Raw genomic sequence first — 17,823 nt, 5'->3', positions numbered from 1 at the left:
AAAGTGTGTTTTTGTTTACATACCCTAGTCAGTCCTCCTGCCCAGAGCAAATGTGGGGCTAATGCATTCAGAAGATGAGGATACCAATGACTTTGGGACTTTCTGAAGGGTAATACTGATTCCACTTGAGCTTGTCCTTTCTCTTCAAAGGTATGCAATGAGGCTAAAGAACTTTGCAAGCCCCATGGCTTCAGATGGGGACAAAAAGTTGGCAGTATTATGGTAAGTCTCATGGAGGCCAAGAGAAAATGCCAGAAATGTCACAGAACAATTTGAAAACTCCAGATCAACTTTAAGCTACTTAGCCCAGATCATTATTGTTTGCCATTAAACCCTTAAGAGATAATTAATGGATTTCACCAGTCCCTTACTTAAACGTTTACTCCCCTGATTTATATTCTTATCAAGATGGGATTTTAATGCTTACCCCTTCTCTTTTAATTTTTTAATACTTATGTTTCTCAGCAACTGTAGAAAGGTAACTTAAAAATATGAATCAGCATTTTTTTTACAGCTTATCAGTTTCTTTAAGCACTGGCATTAACATAATCCTTTCCTCATCACCACAGCTACCGATGTTTATCACTTCTCTATTTGCGGATGTTTAAACTGAAGAAGGACCATGCTATGAAGTACTCCAGATCCCTGATGGAATATTTTAAGGTAATCCTTATTTTGTATAATTTATAGGTGTTGAGTGATTAAATCACTAATAAGACTGAGAAGTCGTGTTATTAAATATCAAGGTTGTTGCTGATATTTAACCTCCCTCATCCCAGCAGGCCGTAGTCCTCCTACCTCTTTGCATCAGTAGAGACCTTATGTTTGATTTGATTCCGGGGAGAGAAGGTGCAACAATACTGTAATCCCCTGGTTATTCTCTGAACTGACCAAATGGCCTTTGGCGGCTTTCCAGTTACAGTCAGAGGGATGATGTCTTCTGCCCCATCCTGCATGGTGGACCCACCAGAAGACACAACTTATGTCTGTGACTGTGGCCAGTCTTGTGTTAAATGAGAAACTAGTCCAGAAATTTCTCACCCCATGGCCCCTGTGACCATGAGGAGTTTTGAAGTACAGTGGTTGAACTTTAATACAACTGATTGCTTTGGTTACCAAAACCAACAAAAATACAGATAACAAATACATAAATCTACCATCTAGGGAGCTGAAATTTTTAATTTGCAAGGTATATATATCAACCTCAACATGCAATGCCAAAATTTGGGAGTGAACCTGGATGAAAACTGCAAACAGTAGCCTGGTGCTAGGCCTGGCCACTGTAACAGAAATAACTGGCTTGAGCATCCGTGGAGCTTGTGCTGCTTCTGTCCCCCAACACTGGTTATGATATAGAATTGAGGAGACTCAGGGCTCCTGTTGGGCTAGTCTAAAAAGAAAATATCTATCTGTCATCTATCTATCTATATCTATCTATCTACCTATCTAGCTATCATATCTATCTATCATCTATCTATCTATCTATCTATCTATCTATCTATCTATCTATCTATCTATCTATCTATCATCTATCATCATCATTATCTATCTATCTATCTATCTATCTATATCTATATCTATCTATCTATATCTATCTATCTATCTATCATCTATCTATATCTATCTATCTATATCTATCTATCTATCTATCTATCATCTATCTATCTATCATCTATCTATCTATCTATCTATCATCTATCTATCTATCTATCTATCATCTATCATCTATCTATCTATATCTATCTATCATCTATCATGTATATCTATCTATATATCTATCTAATCTATCTATCTATATCTATCTATCTATCTATCTATCTATCTATCTATCTATCTATCTATCTCTATCTATCTATCTATCTATCTATCTATCATCTATATCATCTCTCTATCTATCTATATCTATCTATCTATATCATCTATCTATCTATCATCTATCATTTATCTATCTAATCTATCATCTATCTATCTATATCTATCTATCATCTAACTATATCTATTTATCTATCTACCTCTATCTATCTAATCATCTATCATCTAATCTATTTGCCAACTACATGGGACCATTTGGCTAAATTGCACCAAAGAAGTTGTTTGAAATTGAAATGAGCTAAATCATGACCTTATGTCAATCATCCAAACCCAGTGAGTGGCAGGGCACAGGCAGCTATGTGAGAACACTGACTGGGTTGGGGAAAAGAGCAAGTTCACTAGCTATTATGTGGTGTGGCCATAATGCCATAATGCTAGTGCTTATGTAGGTGGACAGGTTAAAATACAACTGCCTATTCCTTCATATGTATGCAGTTGCTGATGCTCTAGAAAAGTGAGCATCCCAATTCCCTAGAGGGCTCATGAAACCAGAGTACTGGGTCCCATCCCCCAGAGTATCTGATACTGTAGGTCTGAGATGGGGCCTGAGAATTGGCATTTTAACAAGTTCCCAGGTAATGCTGATGCTGCTGGTATTGTGATCACAGTTTGGGAACCAGTGCTGTCCTCTTAAGCCTGTCCTGTGTAACTTTCAGGGCATTGCAAAATACCAAACAGATGTTTAATAACTCATTCCTTTGGCAGTGCATTGACATTCTTTGAGATTAAAACCTGGAGTATGCAGAATGTAACTTAGGCATGGGTCTCTGAGCTCCAGAAAAGTGTTGCATTCTCACCAGGCTCCTGAAAGTGCTGACTCTCTCCCTACCACCCCATTTGCAAAGGGGGCTGGATGCTAACCTGAGAGGCAGAAGAGGAGTGTAACCTGGGCCTTGAGACCAGAAAGGCAGGCCTGAATCAGGCTCAATGCCACAAGTATCCTGGACCTGTGCTACTTGGGCTCCAACCTGGTAAAGTCATTATAATGAATTAGATATGTGTTCTATTGTGGTGATGCTGAGTATCAGGTTTCCCTGTACTCCACATGTGCTTGGCCACTAAAATGCAGCAGACACATTCTTTAAACCAGCCCAGATCCATCAGAGGAAAATAGAATGTTGAACATTCCATTGCAATGCTAAATATTGAACACTGTCAGCCACAAGGATTTGCATGTAAAGATAGCAAATCAGGTCAATTCATGAAAAAAAAACACCCACAAACCATTGCCTGGTCCTAGCACATTCCTAAGATATCAGAAATTACAGCCAATCTTGCATCCTAGGGAATATGTTTGCAATTGGAGCTAAAGGTGAAAAGCTTGCCTATACTCTGAAGAGCTTGTTTTGCAGAATAAATTTCAGATGACGATAATTAAACCACCTCTTGGAGAACTGAGTCTGATTTCACTGGGCCTTTTACTATATAATATCTTTCATCAAGTGACTTTCATGGCCCTGATTGAAGCCCACTAATTATCCTAACAAGCTATTTTCATCGAGTGTGTGTCCTGGTGTGCTGACTTGCACATACATCCCTGCTCTGCTAACGAAACAGGAGGCATCCCAAAATGCTGCAATCAATACTAAAGTACTCTAAATCACACTTCCATCTGTTTGTGAATTAATAAAACACAAATAGGTGTCCTTATTTCCCTCTTTTTCTCTCTTTTTTAGCAAAATGCTTCAAAAGTCACTCAGATACCATCTTCATGGGTAGGCAATGGAAAGTAAGTATCTTATGAAAATTGCTTTTTCAGAAAATCAGTGATGTAATAGACCCCAAATATTTTGTATTGACAACTCAGAAGCAATGGTCAATTTTATGAATACAGTAATTTTTGTACACACAAAATTCTAGTCAGGTTTTAGCTAATGGCAGGACAGAAAAGTTCAACATGATCTGATTCAAAATTTCTTTAACTGTTTAATCTTTAAGCCAAATTATGGCCTTAAAAATATCTGTTAATGAGATGGCAAACCCCAAGCCATTTCAGGGAGGCAGGATAAAAGTTAACTTTAATGTAGTGATTTTTCAATAATTCACTCTAATGAAAGGCCAATGAAATATTTATTGATATATGGTAAGTGCTATTTAATAAAACCAAAGACATAATAATGCTGAAAATATGAAGGCCCTTAGCCAATTACCTGAGCCTTCATGATGATTTTTATATTAATACTAAAATACCCTGACCTAAAATATAAATGCATCTACTGTAATGCTGATTTAAGGCTCAGTGAACTCATCCACTCTTGCAGCCATATTTAGAGCTCTATGTGCTTGGGGCAGCTCAGTCTTCCAGGAGTAGGGTTGGTATCTGGAAATCTGTTGACCTGGTCCTGATGCTGCCCTTAACTTCCAAGGTAAGCTAAGTGAATCTCTTCCTTTTTCTAGATTTGTTTCTCCATCACTAAAATCAAAGGGCTGGACCTAATGACTTCCAGGCCCATCTGAAGAGCTATTTCTTCCAAGAGGGAGATTCTGAGTCCTAGTTCTGGCTCAGCCATGAACTGGCTATGTGCCTGAGCTTACTTGATTGAGCATTAGTTTCTACTCTGATGCCAATACCACCCTCACCACCCCAAGCTAGTAGTAAAATGGTGAAATAGATGACTGTGGACACATACTTTTGAGCAGAATAAATCAAGGGCAAGTTTGGGTAAGCAGCCATTAAAGGATCACTGAGAATATATTTATATATATAAATTCTGAACTGAAAGAACTCAAACATATCTTAAGCTTGTGAAGTCATATGAAAAGCCTCCTGAAATGATTTTTTAAGCAAACTAATGAGTGAGGGAACTCAAAACAATCCCCCAAAGGTTGCATCCTGTTCATTCAGGAAACACTTCAGGTGAAATTCCTTTTGAGGGGCTGAGGACACAACTGAATTCAGTGTGATTCCTGCACTCCAGAAGCACATAGTCCAGTGGAAGGAGGTGACAAGTATGAACAAAGTTATCTGGAAGCCCAAGAAAAAGAGCTCAGGCCTCTCTGTTTAAGGAGGCCTTCATGTCTGCAAGCAAAAGCTGGTTTCCGCAGTGAATGAGGATAGCTGGACCAACACAGGGCCTCTCATAGCATCTTCCAGAAGCAACACCCCTGACCTTGAGGGCTGTAGGGGAAGAAAGAGCAAAAAGCAATTGGAAGAAGATAAATCAACTTGGTAGAGAGCAGAGGTTGGCAAACTTTTTCTGTAAAGGGCCAAATTGTACTTATTTGGGGATTTGCCAACTAAGAGGGAAAACTAAGGTATTATATAAAGGGTTAGAAGAGAATGGATATGCCCATTTGTTTGAGACATTGGTCAGTAAAAGGATTATGAGGAGACTGGTGCTCATTGGGGGAAACATTCACAATAAACAAAACTTGAGCTACTATGCCTGTATGAACATAAATGAGATACCTATGAGCCTGGGGAGAGCAATGGAAATAAGCCAATGTGTACAGTGAAGGGTAAGACTTTTTGGTTACATGGTGGAATGGAAGGAAAGTGGACTTTGAGAAAAACAGACCTGCTTTTTAATTTTTCAATTACTGTTGACATTTAGTACTATTTTGTATTAGTTTCAGATGTATAGCATAGTGGTTAGAAAATCATACTTTACAAAGTGCCCCCCAATACTTCCAGTACCCACCTGGCACCATACAAAGTTATTACAATGTTTTTGACTATATTCCTTATGTTGTACTTTACATCCCTGTGACTATTTTGTAAATTCTGATTTGTACTTCTTAATCCCTTCACCTTTTTTCACCCAGTCCCTGAACTCCCATTCCCTCTGGTGACCATCATTCAAAACTGACTTGCTTTCAAATTCCTGTCCTTGTCAAAGTTACATCCTATTGGAGGAGAAAGACAATAGAAAATATGCAGTATGCTAAATGATGATAAACATCAAAGAGAAAATAGAAACAAGGAAGGGGGATAGAAAGGGCTTCTGGGAATGGGGCAGGGAGCAGTAGAACAATTTTGAATAGGATGAGGAATGCCAAGCACTGGGGAAAGCCAAGTTGGAGTTGGAGTCACAATTTCTCAGGCATGTTATCATTTTTTAATTTCATTAGTACAGTGAGGTATGCAGGCATGCTCATGGGAAGGTCAGCTCATGGAACCTCATGTGAGATCAGCAATAATTGAAAGCAAACCCATGCCCTTACTCTCCTCGACTCCACTACTCATTACTTACAGTAGACAAAAAGCCCTGCAAGTGGAAGAGACTCTCTTAAGAGCACACGGCAATTTATGACAGAGCCCAGGATAGAATTCAGGTCTCATGGAAGTCCATTACTTTCCAAGGACACATGGTTCCCTTTCAACATTTGTGACACCTGAAAGCTTTGCAGTTTTTTCTAGAAATTACAAATGGGGACATATTCTTTTCTTGCTTTAAACTGACATTTAAGAATTAATGACTAACACTGGGGGAAAAGGCTAGAAAATAGCATTTGCAACTTACCATGACAAAGAAATCCAGCATTCTCTGCTTTTTTGTGTATGTCATTAGCTGACTCTTCTGTGCCTAGATCCCTTAGCTTGGACTTCTCTCTACTCCACAGTCTGGATGAAAGAGTATAGTGAGCCCAAGGGTGCACACAGACCTTATCTATGGACACAGGAAGCCACCCATGCCTTTGGAACTATCCCCAGGGAAGTCTGTAGCAGAGCGACTTAATGTCAGGCCTTCCATACTATAAGCAGCCAGCAGGTGACTCCTTGTTGCTAACATTAAAGAACTTTAAAAAATTATCTCCAAACATTAATACTGCCCAAACTAGGAACACCAAAAATTTATCTTTATAAACCAGCATGCGTGTGAATAGTCAGCAATTAATAGCCATTAATAGCCTGTAACATGTCTTAAAGAATACTAAAGAGATCTTCAGAATCTTACTTTTTCCAGCTTGCCTAATACTGCTCCTTGGCAGACTTTTAATAATTGCACTTTACTCATTGTGGTGATTGTATTTGGAGCAATTGGCCATTGTGGTTTCCACAAAACACTTTGATAATAGACCAATATTGTACATCAAATGTTTTCTAGGCACTGATAGCCTTCTGGCAGCAGGTAGAAAAATTGTCATATCTCTGAGCTATTTCTTTCTCTGAAACATCACAACACTTGTTATATATATATTCAAAGTAAGAGCTACATTTATAGGTAGAATTAATGTCAGGAAAATATTTACCAGCTCTTTCTGGTATTTAAAAATGTAGCAATGCGCATGGAGTCATCAATGCTTGTCAAAGGCAGTGCAACTTCAGTGTTTAACATTAGAAAAGTAGAAGGGTTCATTCTACAGTCTGGCATTGTAGCCCTGTGTGGGTTGGTCAGATGAGGCAGGAATGGGGAGATAATAAGCTCTCTCTATGTTGGGGCACCTGGAGAAACCTACTGTGTTGCCAAAACTATAGGATGTCATTCGATAAGAGTCGGTGGGGATGTGGAAACAAGTTCCACTCTACTTGGGCTTCATATGTGTTCGCCATGCTAAACCTCATTGTGGCAAATTGTGTTCTCATGAGGTCCCAGTGTGATGAGGGAGTTCTAGAGCCCATTGTCACTCTTCCCAACCAAACTAACAAAACCTGTCTCTTCCAATTCCCCAGGAACACTCCATCCCCAGTGTCTCTCAACAACATTTCTCCCATCAATGCAATGGGGAATTGTAACAATGGCCCAGTCACCATCCCCCAGCGCATTCACCACATGGCTGCCAGCCATGTCAACATCACTAGTAATGTGTTACGGGGCTACGAACACTGGGACATGGCTGACAAACTGACAAGACAGAATAAAGGTATGCTCATCTCCTCTACCCATTGTTCACAGACTCTGGTGAAGAGAAGAAGGGGTTAACTCTGTGCTAACACAGTGATCAATTTTTTTCTGAAAAGGTGAAAAAAGCCTGGGATTTAAGTCTCTTTTAAAGTTTAAACTAATCGGAACTGGAATGTCTTGGCAAATGACTATTTCAGATTTTCACTCAATGGTAAGGATCAACACAGAAAAGCAGGCAAAGAAAAACATAATGATTTGTAAATTAATTAAGATCCTATTGGCTTCTGTTGTCAACTTTAATCTTTTTGGGGGGAGAGAGGAGGTTCAACTAAGGCCTTCTACCTTCATTATAATTGATAGCTTCAGTGAGTACATGATACTGTATTTTGAATTCAGAAGCAAGGGCCAAAGCTCAGCTAGTATTTTTAATACACTAACAGCTATCTGTTCATGATAACACATAAGGTTTGCTACAAAACAAATGCAAGGAGGATCCTGCTTTACCAGAGAGTGAGTCAGTTGTCTTTAGTAACTCATGCTGCCATCTGTGACTCAGGCTGTCACATAGGTTCACAATGAAGCCTCACTATACTAGTGAAGGTGGAAAATAAAAATAAAAAGCACTTTTGCCCTGGCCATTCATTTGACTTTGCTGAATCTGGCTCAGGAACCATAGACAGTGCAACCCCACTCAAGGTGGGAACAGATGTGGGCCTCTTGGAATCAAACTGCAAAGAGGTGACTAGCAGTTTGGAGTAGTAAAACTGTCTGGTCAAGAATAGGGAGGCATTAGCATCCTGCTTGGTCCAGTGGCTGCTGTTGTTGCGTGATGTGGTACAAGTTGCATGGAGTATACTTGGGTGCTACTACATCTCCATCAGTGAATGATGGGGTTTTCCTGGATTCAGGTTGGGGCTGCAGTCCACCTAGATGCAGATGGAAGTTCTTTTGGGTTTGACTACAAAAGACTTACTGGGATTCCTAGCCCAATTCTCCCAAGCCCCAGAGTCCTCACAGCCCAGGTAGCTCTCCTTTCCTTTCTACTCTGACTCCAGGGTTCTGGTCTGCTTCTCTTCTGTCTGAAAAGCTGCTGTTCTAGTCTCTGGGGTCATACTCTCCAGTGTCTGATTATGAAATGAAGCTCAGCTTTCCCACGCCTCCTCCATGCTGCACCCTTACTACTATTGCTGGGTGTGTGGGGAAACAGTCCTAGTTGAGTAGGGAGGTTACGGATTTTGAAGCCTGATCATTTATGTTTGAATCCTGCCTGGGTCATGCACTGGCTGGGTCACCTCAGGAAGTTATTTAAATCTGTGAGCTACTTCATAGCTTCCATCTCTATAATGGATATAATAATATGATGATGATGAAAATACCCAGAAGGATGATAAAGATGGGTTGAATGAAATAATATGTGTAAAGCAACTAGCATAAAATATCAGATGCAAGGTAAAAATCCTACAAATATTTATTATCTTCCCTTACTCCATAGTATTATACAGGATGGGGCAAAACTAGGTTTACAACTGTTCATATGGAAAATAATATAATAATTAATAAATACTAATACAAGGATAAACTCTGTGTTTTGCTTACTCACAATTGTAAACCTACCTTTGCCACCCTGTATGTCTATGTAACTCAAAGACTCTGTGGCTGTTAAAGCATATTCCATAATTTGAGACTTTGACCCTCAACTCAGCTATAAATTTATACTGACTTCTGGTACTATTTGCAAATATTGGTTACATGTGTTTATGTAGCAATTTCTATATGCTGGTAACTATACTATTTGCTTTATCATTTGTTGACTCTTTTATCCCCATTTCCTAGATGATGAAACTGAGGTTCAGTGAAGTTAAGAAACTTATCCATACAACACAGTTCTTAATGTTAGGATCAGGAATTGAATCTAGAACTGTCCAATATCAGAGTCTGAACTCTTAACCGATAGGCTATACTGCCCATCTAGAGATCAATATTTTTTTTTAATATGTTTTTATTCATTTCAGATCGAGGAAGGGAGGGAGAGAGAGAAACATCAACTTCAGGGATGAGAGAATCATTGATTGGCTGCCTCCTGCACGCCCCCTACAGGGGATGGAGCCCACAACCTAGGCATGTGCCTTGACAGAGAATCGAACCATGGCCTCCTGGTTCATAGATAGATGCTCAACCACTGAACCATCCCAGCCAGGATACAAATCAATATTAATAATGGGTCCTCAGATACCTTCCATGAACTCCTGCTCTCAGTTACCTGAGTAGTGAGCAATTTTTAACTTGTCTACTTTTCTAGGCTTCTGGAAATCCAAAGACAACTGGTCCAGGCAACCAGGCCTAGCCAATGGTTCTAGAATTGCAAACAAAGGCACAAGCATCTTAAAACTTGGCTACCTTGTCTGCCTCCAATACTATCTTATTTTGTATCAGTAACTGGAGGGCAGTTCAATATTTATAGATTTCCTTCATAATTACATCAATTTTCAAAATCTGTTAAGATAATTCCTTTTATGTTTTTATTTTATTTTATTTTATTTTATTTTATTTTTCCATCACCATTTATGCCTTCTTCCACCTCCACTCACTCCCCACCCCCCAATCACCACATTGTTGTTCAATGTGCTGGAGAGAGGGCCTGTTTGGAATTTTCTGTTTGCAGCCTTGATTTTCACACGTGTCATTTCTGAACTACTTAGAGCTGGGGATTTTTCCCACATCTGTCTTGTCCACAAAGAGATAGGGAAACAGAGGCATTAGAGACAACTGTGTACTTCTACCTTTTTCTTTTTAATCATGTAATGGAGATGAGTGAGGTTGGCTTTCTCAGTGTAAGGTCTCCATTTCTGCCCTGTGCTTGCCCACCCATGCAGCTGCAGATGACTTACTGCAGAAGATTCTAATGCTAAAATGAGCCAATAAGGCTGATGCTACTCTCTGGCCTTTGGTCTAGAAGCCCTGTACCCTACCTCCCTAGCTGCTTACTTGAAACAGATATTAAAATGGTGACCTGGATATCTAGTTAAGAAAGTCACAGCAGGCTTTCTATAGAATACCCGTGGGAAATCCTGGCTCATATGCAGCTCACATTCATTCAACAGTTACTAGGTCCTTTAACATTTCCCTTAATATTGTATTGCATAAGAAAGTATTATAGATGCCAACAATAATTTACTCCTTTATCAGCAGAAATTACTTTTATTGTATAGTACATGTTAAAAAGTATCACATAGTCAATGAAGTTGATACCTAGAGAAGGTGCCCATATGCTATGCATAACTTGAGGAATAATTGCACGGTTTAGTGAAATACCATCTGCTAGAAAATCAAGCACATGTAACCCATGCATGGAAATTGCTTTCCAAGAAGGCAAGAGAGCATCCTGACCACTTTAAGACAGTCTCCAGCCTCCCCCCAGATACCTCACCCCCAACCACCATAGGTGTGATTTCTTCATGGCTGAAGCTGCCTCCTCTGTGGGAAGCTAACAAATAACCACGAGAGCCCTCACATAACCACGATCAACAAGTGCTATACAAATCAAGTTAGACATGGAAAGGAGACACCTAGTTAGTTTCCAGACATCACAACCCCCACCCTAAACCCCATCAGAAATTATAATGCTCTGGTTACATTGGTTAGTAGGTGGCCTCAATGTTTCCCTTTCTCCAAGTCAGCTGGGGGAGAATCACCTGGGCATTCTTGCCATCTGTGTCCTGGGGGACAGGGAGAGTTATGTAACACATATTTGAAGGTCATTTTCTTTCCCTGAAGGAATTAATAATAAGTCTTACTTACCAAATCAGATGCCTCCAAGTCGTTTATTTGGCCTCAGATGTTGACGGCTATAATTGCTGTCCATGTTCACTGGCTATGTCTACATCATGCCAAGAAAATTCACTAAACTCAGTTTATTTAGACGAAAAAAAGAGAGAGAATATTTTCAATTCAATACCATATAGAATGACTAACAGCTTGATGTCATATAGACCATAGCTCTCTACCATTTTGTGTATAATGATCCCTTTCCAAATTATAAAACATGAAAATATAAATTTAATACATAATACAAGTATGTAAAATATATTTAAATACATTTTTATTTTATATACATCATTTATGTGTATAGTTTAAATGTATACATAATATAATATATATTTATTATATAAGCATAAATATATAGGCAAGTATATTTTAATTACAATATATGCATATTGTGATATGTGTGTGTATGTGTGTGTGTGTGTATCTCACAAACCTCCACGAGATCGTAATGTACTTTTAGAATTGCTAAGAAAGTATATAGTAATTTGAACAAACTTACTACAAATTAGTAGATTTAAATGAATTCGTGTTTTATTAATCACGATAACACAAACATTATTTATGCTTCAGAGATCTAACTAAAGATTAAAATAATAGTGCTTCATATACATATGGGGTTTTAGTCCCCTAGTAGATACTCTATAAATTTTCATTGAATGAAAAGCAATGAATAACTTTTCCAATGTCCGCATGGTTATGTTGTTGCATGAAGTCAACTTAAGCAATCTGGCGTATATTTTCATGATATAATGTAAAGACCTGACCAAGATCTGCTCTGATTTTCAGAATTCTTTGGCGATCTGGACACATTGATGGGGCCTCTGACCCAACACAGCAGCATGACCAATCTTGTCCGCTATGTTCGCCAGGGACTGTGTTGGCTGCGCATCGATGCCCATTTGTTGTAGTGGGTGCTCCCCCCATCGCCAGTATTACCACCCATCACTCTTCTACCTCTACCAGATTACCAATGGCTACTGGTAGAAATCCACTCATTTGGGAAAGTTCTCTTTATGTTTGTTTTTGTGCTTCTCTTGATATCTGTGAAAAACAGAAATCATTGTAAGTGGACACTACAACTTGAGAACTGTATGTTTTATTACTTAGTCATTTTTAGTATTTTGTATGCATTTCTTAGATTCCACCATCCTTTTGTGCTGGATGGAATGACACAGTCCCTACAGTATTGTTTTAAGTCCACACAACCCAAAACAAAGAATGGAAAGTACTTGTGATAATAACAAGTTTCTGAGAAATATATATATGACACGAAAGACCTACAAGTATTCAAATTTTCAGCAATAGTCATTCCCCAAATTATATTCTTATGTCCAGAAAAGAATGTATTTCAGAATCCATTTTAAACTTTTGTGGTTCCCACAGACTCAGTCTTCAGGTGAGAGTTTTCATTGTCAAAATCCACTAGTTAGATGGTGTAGTAATATCATAAAATCAAGAGTATTAAGAAAATAAATAAATATAGCAATGCCACTCTTAAAATGATACTGTGGCACACCACCATAGGACATTTTTGTTAACATCCCCTTACCTGATTCCCTATTTAAAATTTTTTAATTATGAGAAGGAGTGGCAACATTTACTTCAACAACTTTTAAGGCATCAACTGGCATAAATATTTTTTAACTCCATGATTTTAAGTGTAAATTTTCACCTGGGATTATCTTTGTGTAAAGCTCTCCTCTTGAGGGGCAGTTTAGTGGATGCACTCCCTAGCAGCCAAAGTGCTACACTCCAGTTTTAGAGATGAGAGAGAGGAAGTCTGGTAAACTACCAAGGAATTCATACCTCTGCTTCTTTTGCAGCTGGTAAGCAGGTCCATAACTGGCAAGATATTTTACTACGTTTTGCTCAAATCTCTGGAAACAAAAGTCAAATTATCACTACCTAGAAGTAATAATATATAGTTTGCTTTCTAGGGGTTTTAAAATATGGACTTCCCCAATTATTATCCCTAATCTCTATTTTACAGGGTTTCTTTTTTCTATTCTATTTCTTTTCTTTTCCTTTTTTGGGGGCTCATTAGATTTTGACTGAAATCCAATCACTGATTTTATTTAAGTCTCTATTAGTATGAATCATTTCCATTTAAACTTCAAAGATAAGTTCAAACTTTCTTAGTAGAGCTAGCCTTTTAACAAAACATTATTCTTGGGGCAATGCTTTAACCTACATAATTTTGAAAGAATCCTGAAGTTTAGGGATGGTTCACCTAATTTGGACATTTCCAGATCAGCTGCAATTATCCCCACCCGTTATGTTCGTTTTATGGCCCTAAACATTACAAAGCAAATATCATCTTTGGTGTTCCAGCTCATCAAAGAATCCCCCACATGTACTAGACACTATCCATACATTAGTTCTTTATAACTACCTGTCAGTATATAATTCCTCATAGCCTTTAATTTGCTGAGTTATTGAATTCTGTTCACTGAGTTGTGACAAGTTAAATAATAGATATGTGCACATGAAAGATGTGAAGTTGTATGGCTTTTAAACCAAGTCATGCAAGTTTGTGATTGAAACAGCAAAGGATCACTCTGCACTCTTATTGTCAAGGTTAGATATCTCCACAGTTGCAAAAGAGCCAGACTTAAGTTCTGCTCTCGTCATCTTTGAGTTTAAGGTCCTTTGTTATATAATAATGTTGTGACAGTTTACTCCAATGGCTGAGGCCACATTGTTAAAATGATGTCTGGGAGTGTCCCAGCATCTGAACCCAGAACTTTTTATGCTCCCAGTGTGGTTGAGCCTTATGTTCACAGTTTCAGCAACAACACTAACACATGCAGACACACACACAGTTAAATGAAACCTAAGAGAATCTTTTCTGAGTCTCTTAAATGTGGAAAATAATAATATGAAAGAGTCCAACCACCTAAGGTGGGTGTCACATATACAAATTAAGCTGATGGCTTTGCATTGACTCAAGTTCTCTGTTTTTAATAGCTTACCAGGTAGAGTGCCTGACTATTACTATACAGGGTAGGGCAAAAGTAGTTTTACAGTTGTTTGTATGGAAAATAATACAATAAATAATAAATAAGAATAAACTTTGTATTTCACATACAACTTTAACCCTAATTTTGCCCTACGTGCATAATGAAGTCCACTGGCTTGACTTACAAGTTCAACCTAGACCACATTCCTAGACCATCACGGATTTAGGAGCAGATTCTTCTAGAAATTAAACCTCCAGAAACTAGATGTTAGAATGCTAGAGACAGTTTCCCATAAAAACAATCATATTGACTCATGGATATAAGATTGTAGCTCTAGTTTCAGTGAGTTGCTATGTCTACTTTACATACAACAGGGAGGTAGCAGAGAATCCTGCTGCCTGATGTCACCTCTGGTGACTGAGTGTAGTGTGTGTCAAGTCAGCAGCACAATTATCAAATCTGACAGTTGAGCTCAGGATTACCACCAGATTATTTACTATACCCATTTGTAAAGCAGTTTAGAAACAAATTAAACACGGAAGATGAATTGCCTTCCTGTCTCTGGAAATGAGATATCTTTCACTTTCAGGATTAAGCATTGTTGCTGTTTTCTAGGCACTCTATTCATCACATTGTAAACAATAATGTGTGTTGTAAGTGTGCAGGTATTTGAGGGATTGAGATAGTTTGTCAAGTAAACCTCTTCAGTGTACCAGTTTGTGGACAGGATGCAGGGCATGTGGATGGCAGTGAGATATCCTGCCTTGAGACCTTGCTGGAAGCTTGGTGAGACACATCTCAATAAGCACACGGAGGTAGGGTAATGGACAGAACAAGCAGCTCCACCTGAGCAGTACAAAGAAGGATCTCAGCCCTGCAAAGTGATCCAGGTAGGGCCACCACTATGGCTTCATTTGTCACCCAAGCTCCAACCACAGAGAGTTTGACAAGTTTGTGTTACGACGTTGGCTTGGCTTTGTATGTTTATTTAACTTTGGATTTTTTAGTGGTTTTGTCACATTATTGTCTTAGTTTCATAGGTAGGATTGATTTGAAAAGGTTATAACTAGTATGGTCCTCAGGATAGAATTTAGCCACAAGCATGTTGTTAGCCAGCCTGTAGACTGTTAATTATTTAATAACCTCATTGGGAAAATACTAGTAGTTTATATTTGGATGATATAATTGGAAAAGCAGATTAGCTGCTGTTAAACTTTTGAAAGACTTGAGGTTGGGATGCCTTTTTTCCATATAACGACATAAAAAGATTCAAATCTTCAGTCAATAACCAAGTTGCTAAATTAAGAACCATTTGCTAAAATGTGTTTTGTTGAATTTTCAAGTGAATGGATTTTCATTTGGACATTACATTATTAAATGCATTGGGTTGGATCTACATTGGAAAGATACTTGTTTTATTGTATCTTTCCCAAAGGTTTTTAATTCATATTTTCTTTTGTTTAATGCATCCCAGAGGTTGAAGTTGGGTTATTAAGTGGGAAAGAATTTTTTAAGGCAAAATCAATTTAGCTGTGAGGGTAAAACCCTCATGTACTTGTCAACAGACATGATAAAAGTCATCTGGATGAGTTGGCAGGTGGAAGAACCAAACTGGATCACTGGGTAGGACAACTCAGTAAGGCAATGAACTTCTTGCTTAGAGAAGCATCACCATACCCATTAAGGAAATGTGTGGTGAGGTGATATAGCTACACAATATCAAAGTAATGGGTTGATTCAGTGCCCCTAAATTCAATTCTGTGGGGAAAAATATTGAGCCAGTTGTCACTGCTATGTTATGCAACTGGCAGACTAAATTCTTCTTCTTCCTCCTCCTCTTCTTCTTGTTGTTCTTGTTCTTGTTCTTCTCCTTCTCCCCCTTCTTCTCTTTCTCCTTCTTCTTCTGTTCTTTGTTGTTGTTGTAGTCTCTCATTTCCACTTGCACAGCCTTGTTCTCATAATTAAACTCTGATTCATTTTCTCTTTGGTGTTAATAAACTGCAACAATAGAAATGGCATCTGTGTATTGATAATCAGCATTTACCCTGGCAGGAGGCTAATTGGATAGGCTGGTCTCAGACATTAATGCTACCATCTGATATTTTCTGGGAAAGAAAAAGTATTAATTCCCTTTCCATTCTCCTCCTCACAAATGTAGAGGCCCTCTTTACCAAGACCATCACATTTTCCTCTGTAATCCATTGACTGAAAGAAAATTGCATTGTGGGGAGGGTAGAGGGGGCTGGGGTGGGGGGAAGAGGAGAGGGAAGCCCTTCCAGACCAGGCTGCAGTTCTTGCCCCTTTCTGCTTCTGACATGAGATGTTAATGAATCATTCATCAGGCTAACATTGGGTTAGGGAACACTGAACTGCTTTTCTGATCCATGATCAATCATTATTCTTCTAAGAGATCAGAGCTTTGCTGTTTCATTAACTGTGCAGTGTAGACTAATGGTGTTTAATAAAATTTATTCAAAATTTCAAACTCTTTTGCCAGTGACCTCAGTTTTTTTTTTTGCTCTTTGATTTGTACCAAACTTTGAGGAGGGAAGAGGGAAGCAAAGAAAGCCTGCCTGATACCAGGCCTCTGGCAAGATGCTGCAGTGGCAAACCCATTACATGCCAGCACTTGCAGCAGCAGCATGCAGACTAGCTATGGGAAAACTCCTGAAGAATGTCCCAGTGGATGCTTTCAGCTGGGGATAGCTTGATCCTACTGACGGATTTGTTCTCCAGCCTCTGCAGCAGGAATCCACAGCTGAATAAGAATTGCAAATGCTTAACCTATTTGGTTTTGGCATGCATCACACATGTGGCTCCCCAATAGAAGTGTCTCTGAGAGCAGAGCTCAGTGGGGTGACAATGAATAGCCAAATACACCCCAGATGCTCATGCCTTTCTGTGGCTTTGTAGTACTTGTGAAATTAGTGGAAGAGGAGCCCCCAGGCAGGAGGCAGAATTGGAAAAACTCCCAAAAATGCTGAGTTGGTGCCGTATTGTCCAGATCAAGAGTCAGCTTCTCCTTCGGTGAGCTGGGTATACAACCAGTAGTGAGCTGGTAAAATATTTAACAATCAGCTCTCTGAAAATATAAAACACTTGATTTGTGGCATTTGCCAATTTCTGTGGTATAAATACTCCCACCACAGATTATTTCAAACTGCTGTGCTATCACGGAACACAGAGCTGGGAAGAAATGTACACAACTTGGGAGACTGGGCCTGTCAGCTGTAACACAGTACTGAATATAGCAAGTCAAAGAGGATTTGGATTTCACATTTATGTTAATGTGAACACACACAGAAATACACATTCACACAGGTGCACACACATACCCTTCAATAACAAGCTATTACATCATTTAAAAAAATGAATCAATC

The 17,823-nt window shown here is 38.8% G+C and overlaps 1 protein-coding gene across 7 annotated transcripts in view; it reads left to right on the top strand.

Moving 5' to 3' along the window:
- Window positions 1–13,484, top strand: part of AFF2 (ALF transcription elongation factor 2) — a 383,765-nt gene extending 370,281 nt beyond the window's left edge. For all 7 annotated transcript variants that reach the window (XM_087829415.1, XM_016203682.2, XM_087829414.1 and 4 more), the window contains 5 exons: window positions 151–222; window positions 570–663; window positions 3,549–3,601; window positions 7,487–7,677; window positions 12,270–13,484. In XM_087829415.1, coding sequence (XP_087685541.1) covers window positions 151–222; window positions 570–663; window positions 3,549–3,601; window positions 7,487–7,677; window positions 12,270–12,391 — 532 coding nt within the window. In that variant the 3' untranslated portion in view covers window positions 12,392–13,484. The remainder of the gene's footprint in view (window positions 1–150; window positions 223–569; window positions 664–3,548; window positions 3,602–7,486; window positions 7,678–12,269) is intronic.
- The last annotated feature ends 4,339 nt before the right edge of the window (window positions 13,485–17,823 follow it).

Source organism: Miniopterus natalensis, chromosome X (genome assembly GCF_054644295.1).
Source record: "Miniopterus natalensis isolate mMinNat1 chromosome X, mMinNat1.hap1, whole genome shotgun sequence".
In the NCBI taxonomy this organism is placed as follows: domain Eukaryota; kingdom Metazoa; phylum Chordata; class Mammalia; order Chiroptera; family Miniopteridae; genus Miniopterus; species Miniopterus natalensis.
This window is presented reverse-complemented; position numbering and strand designations above follow the sequence as displayed.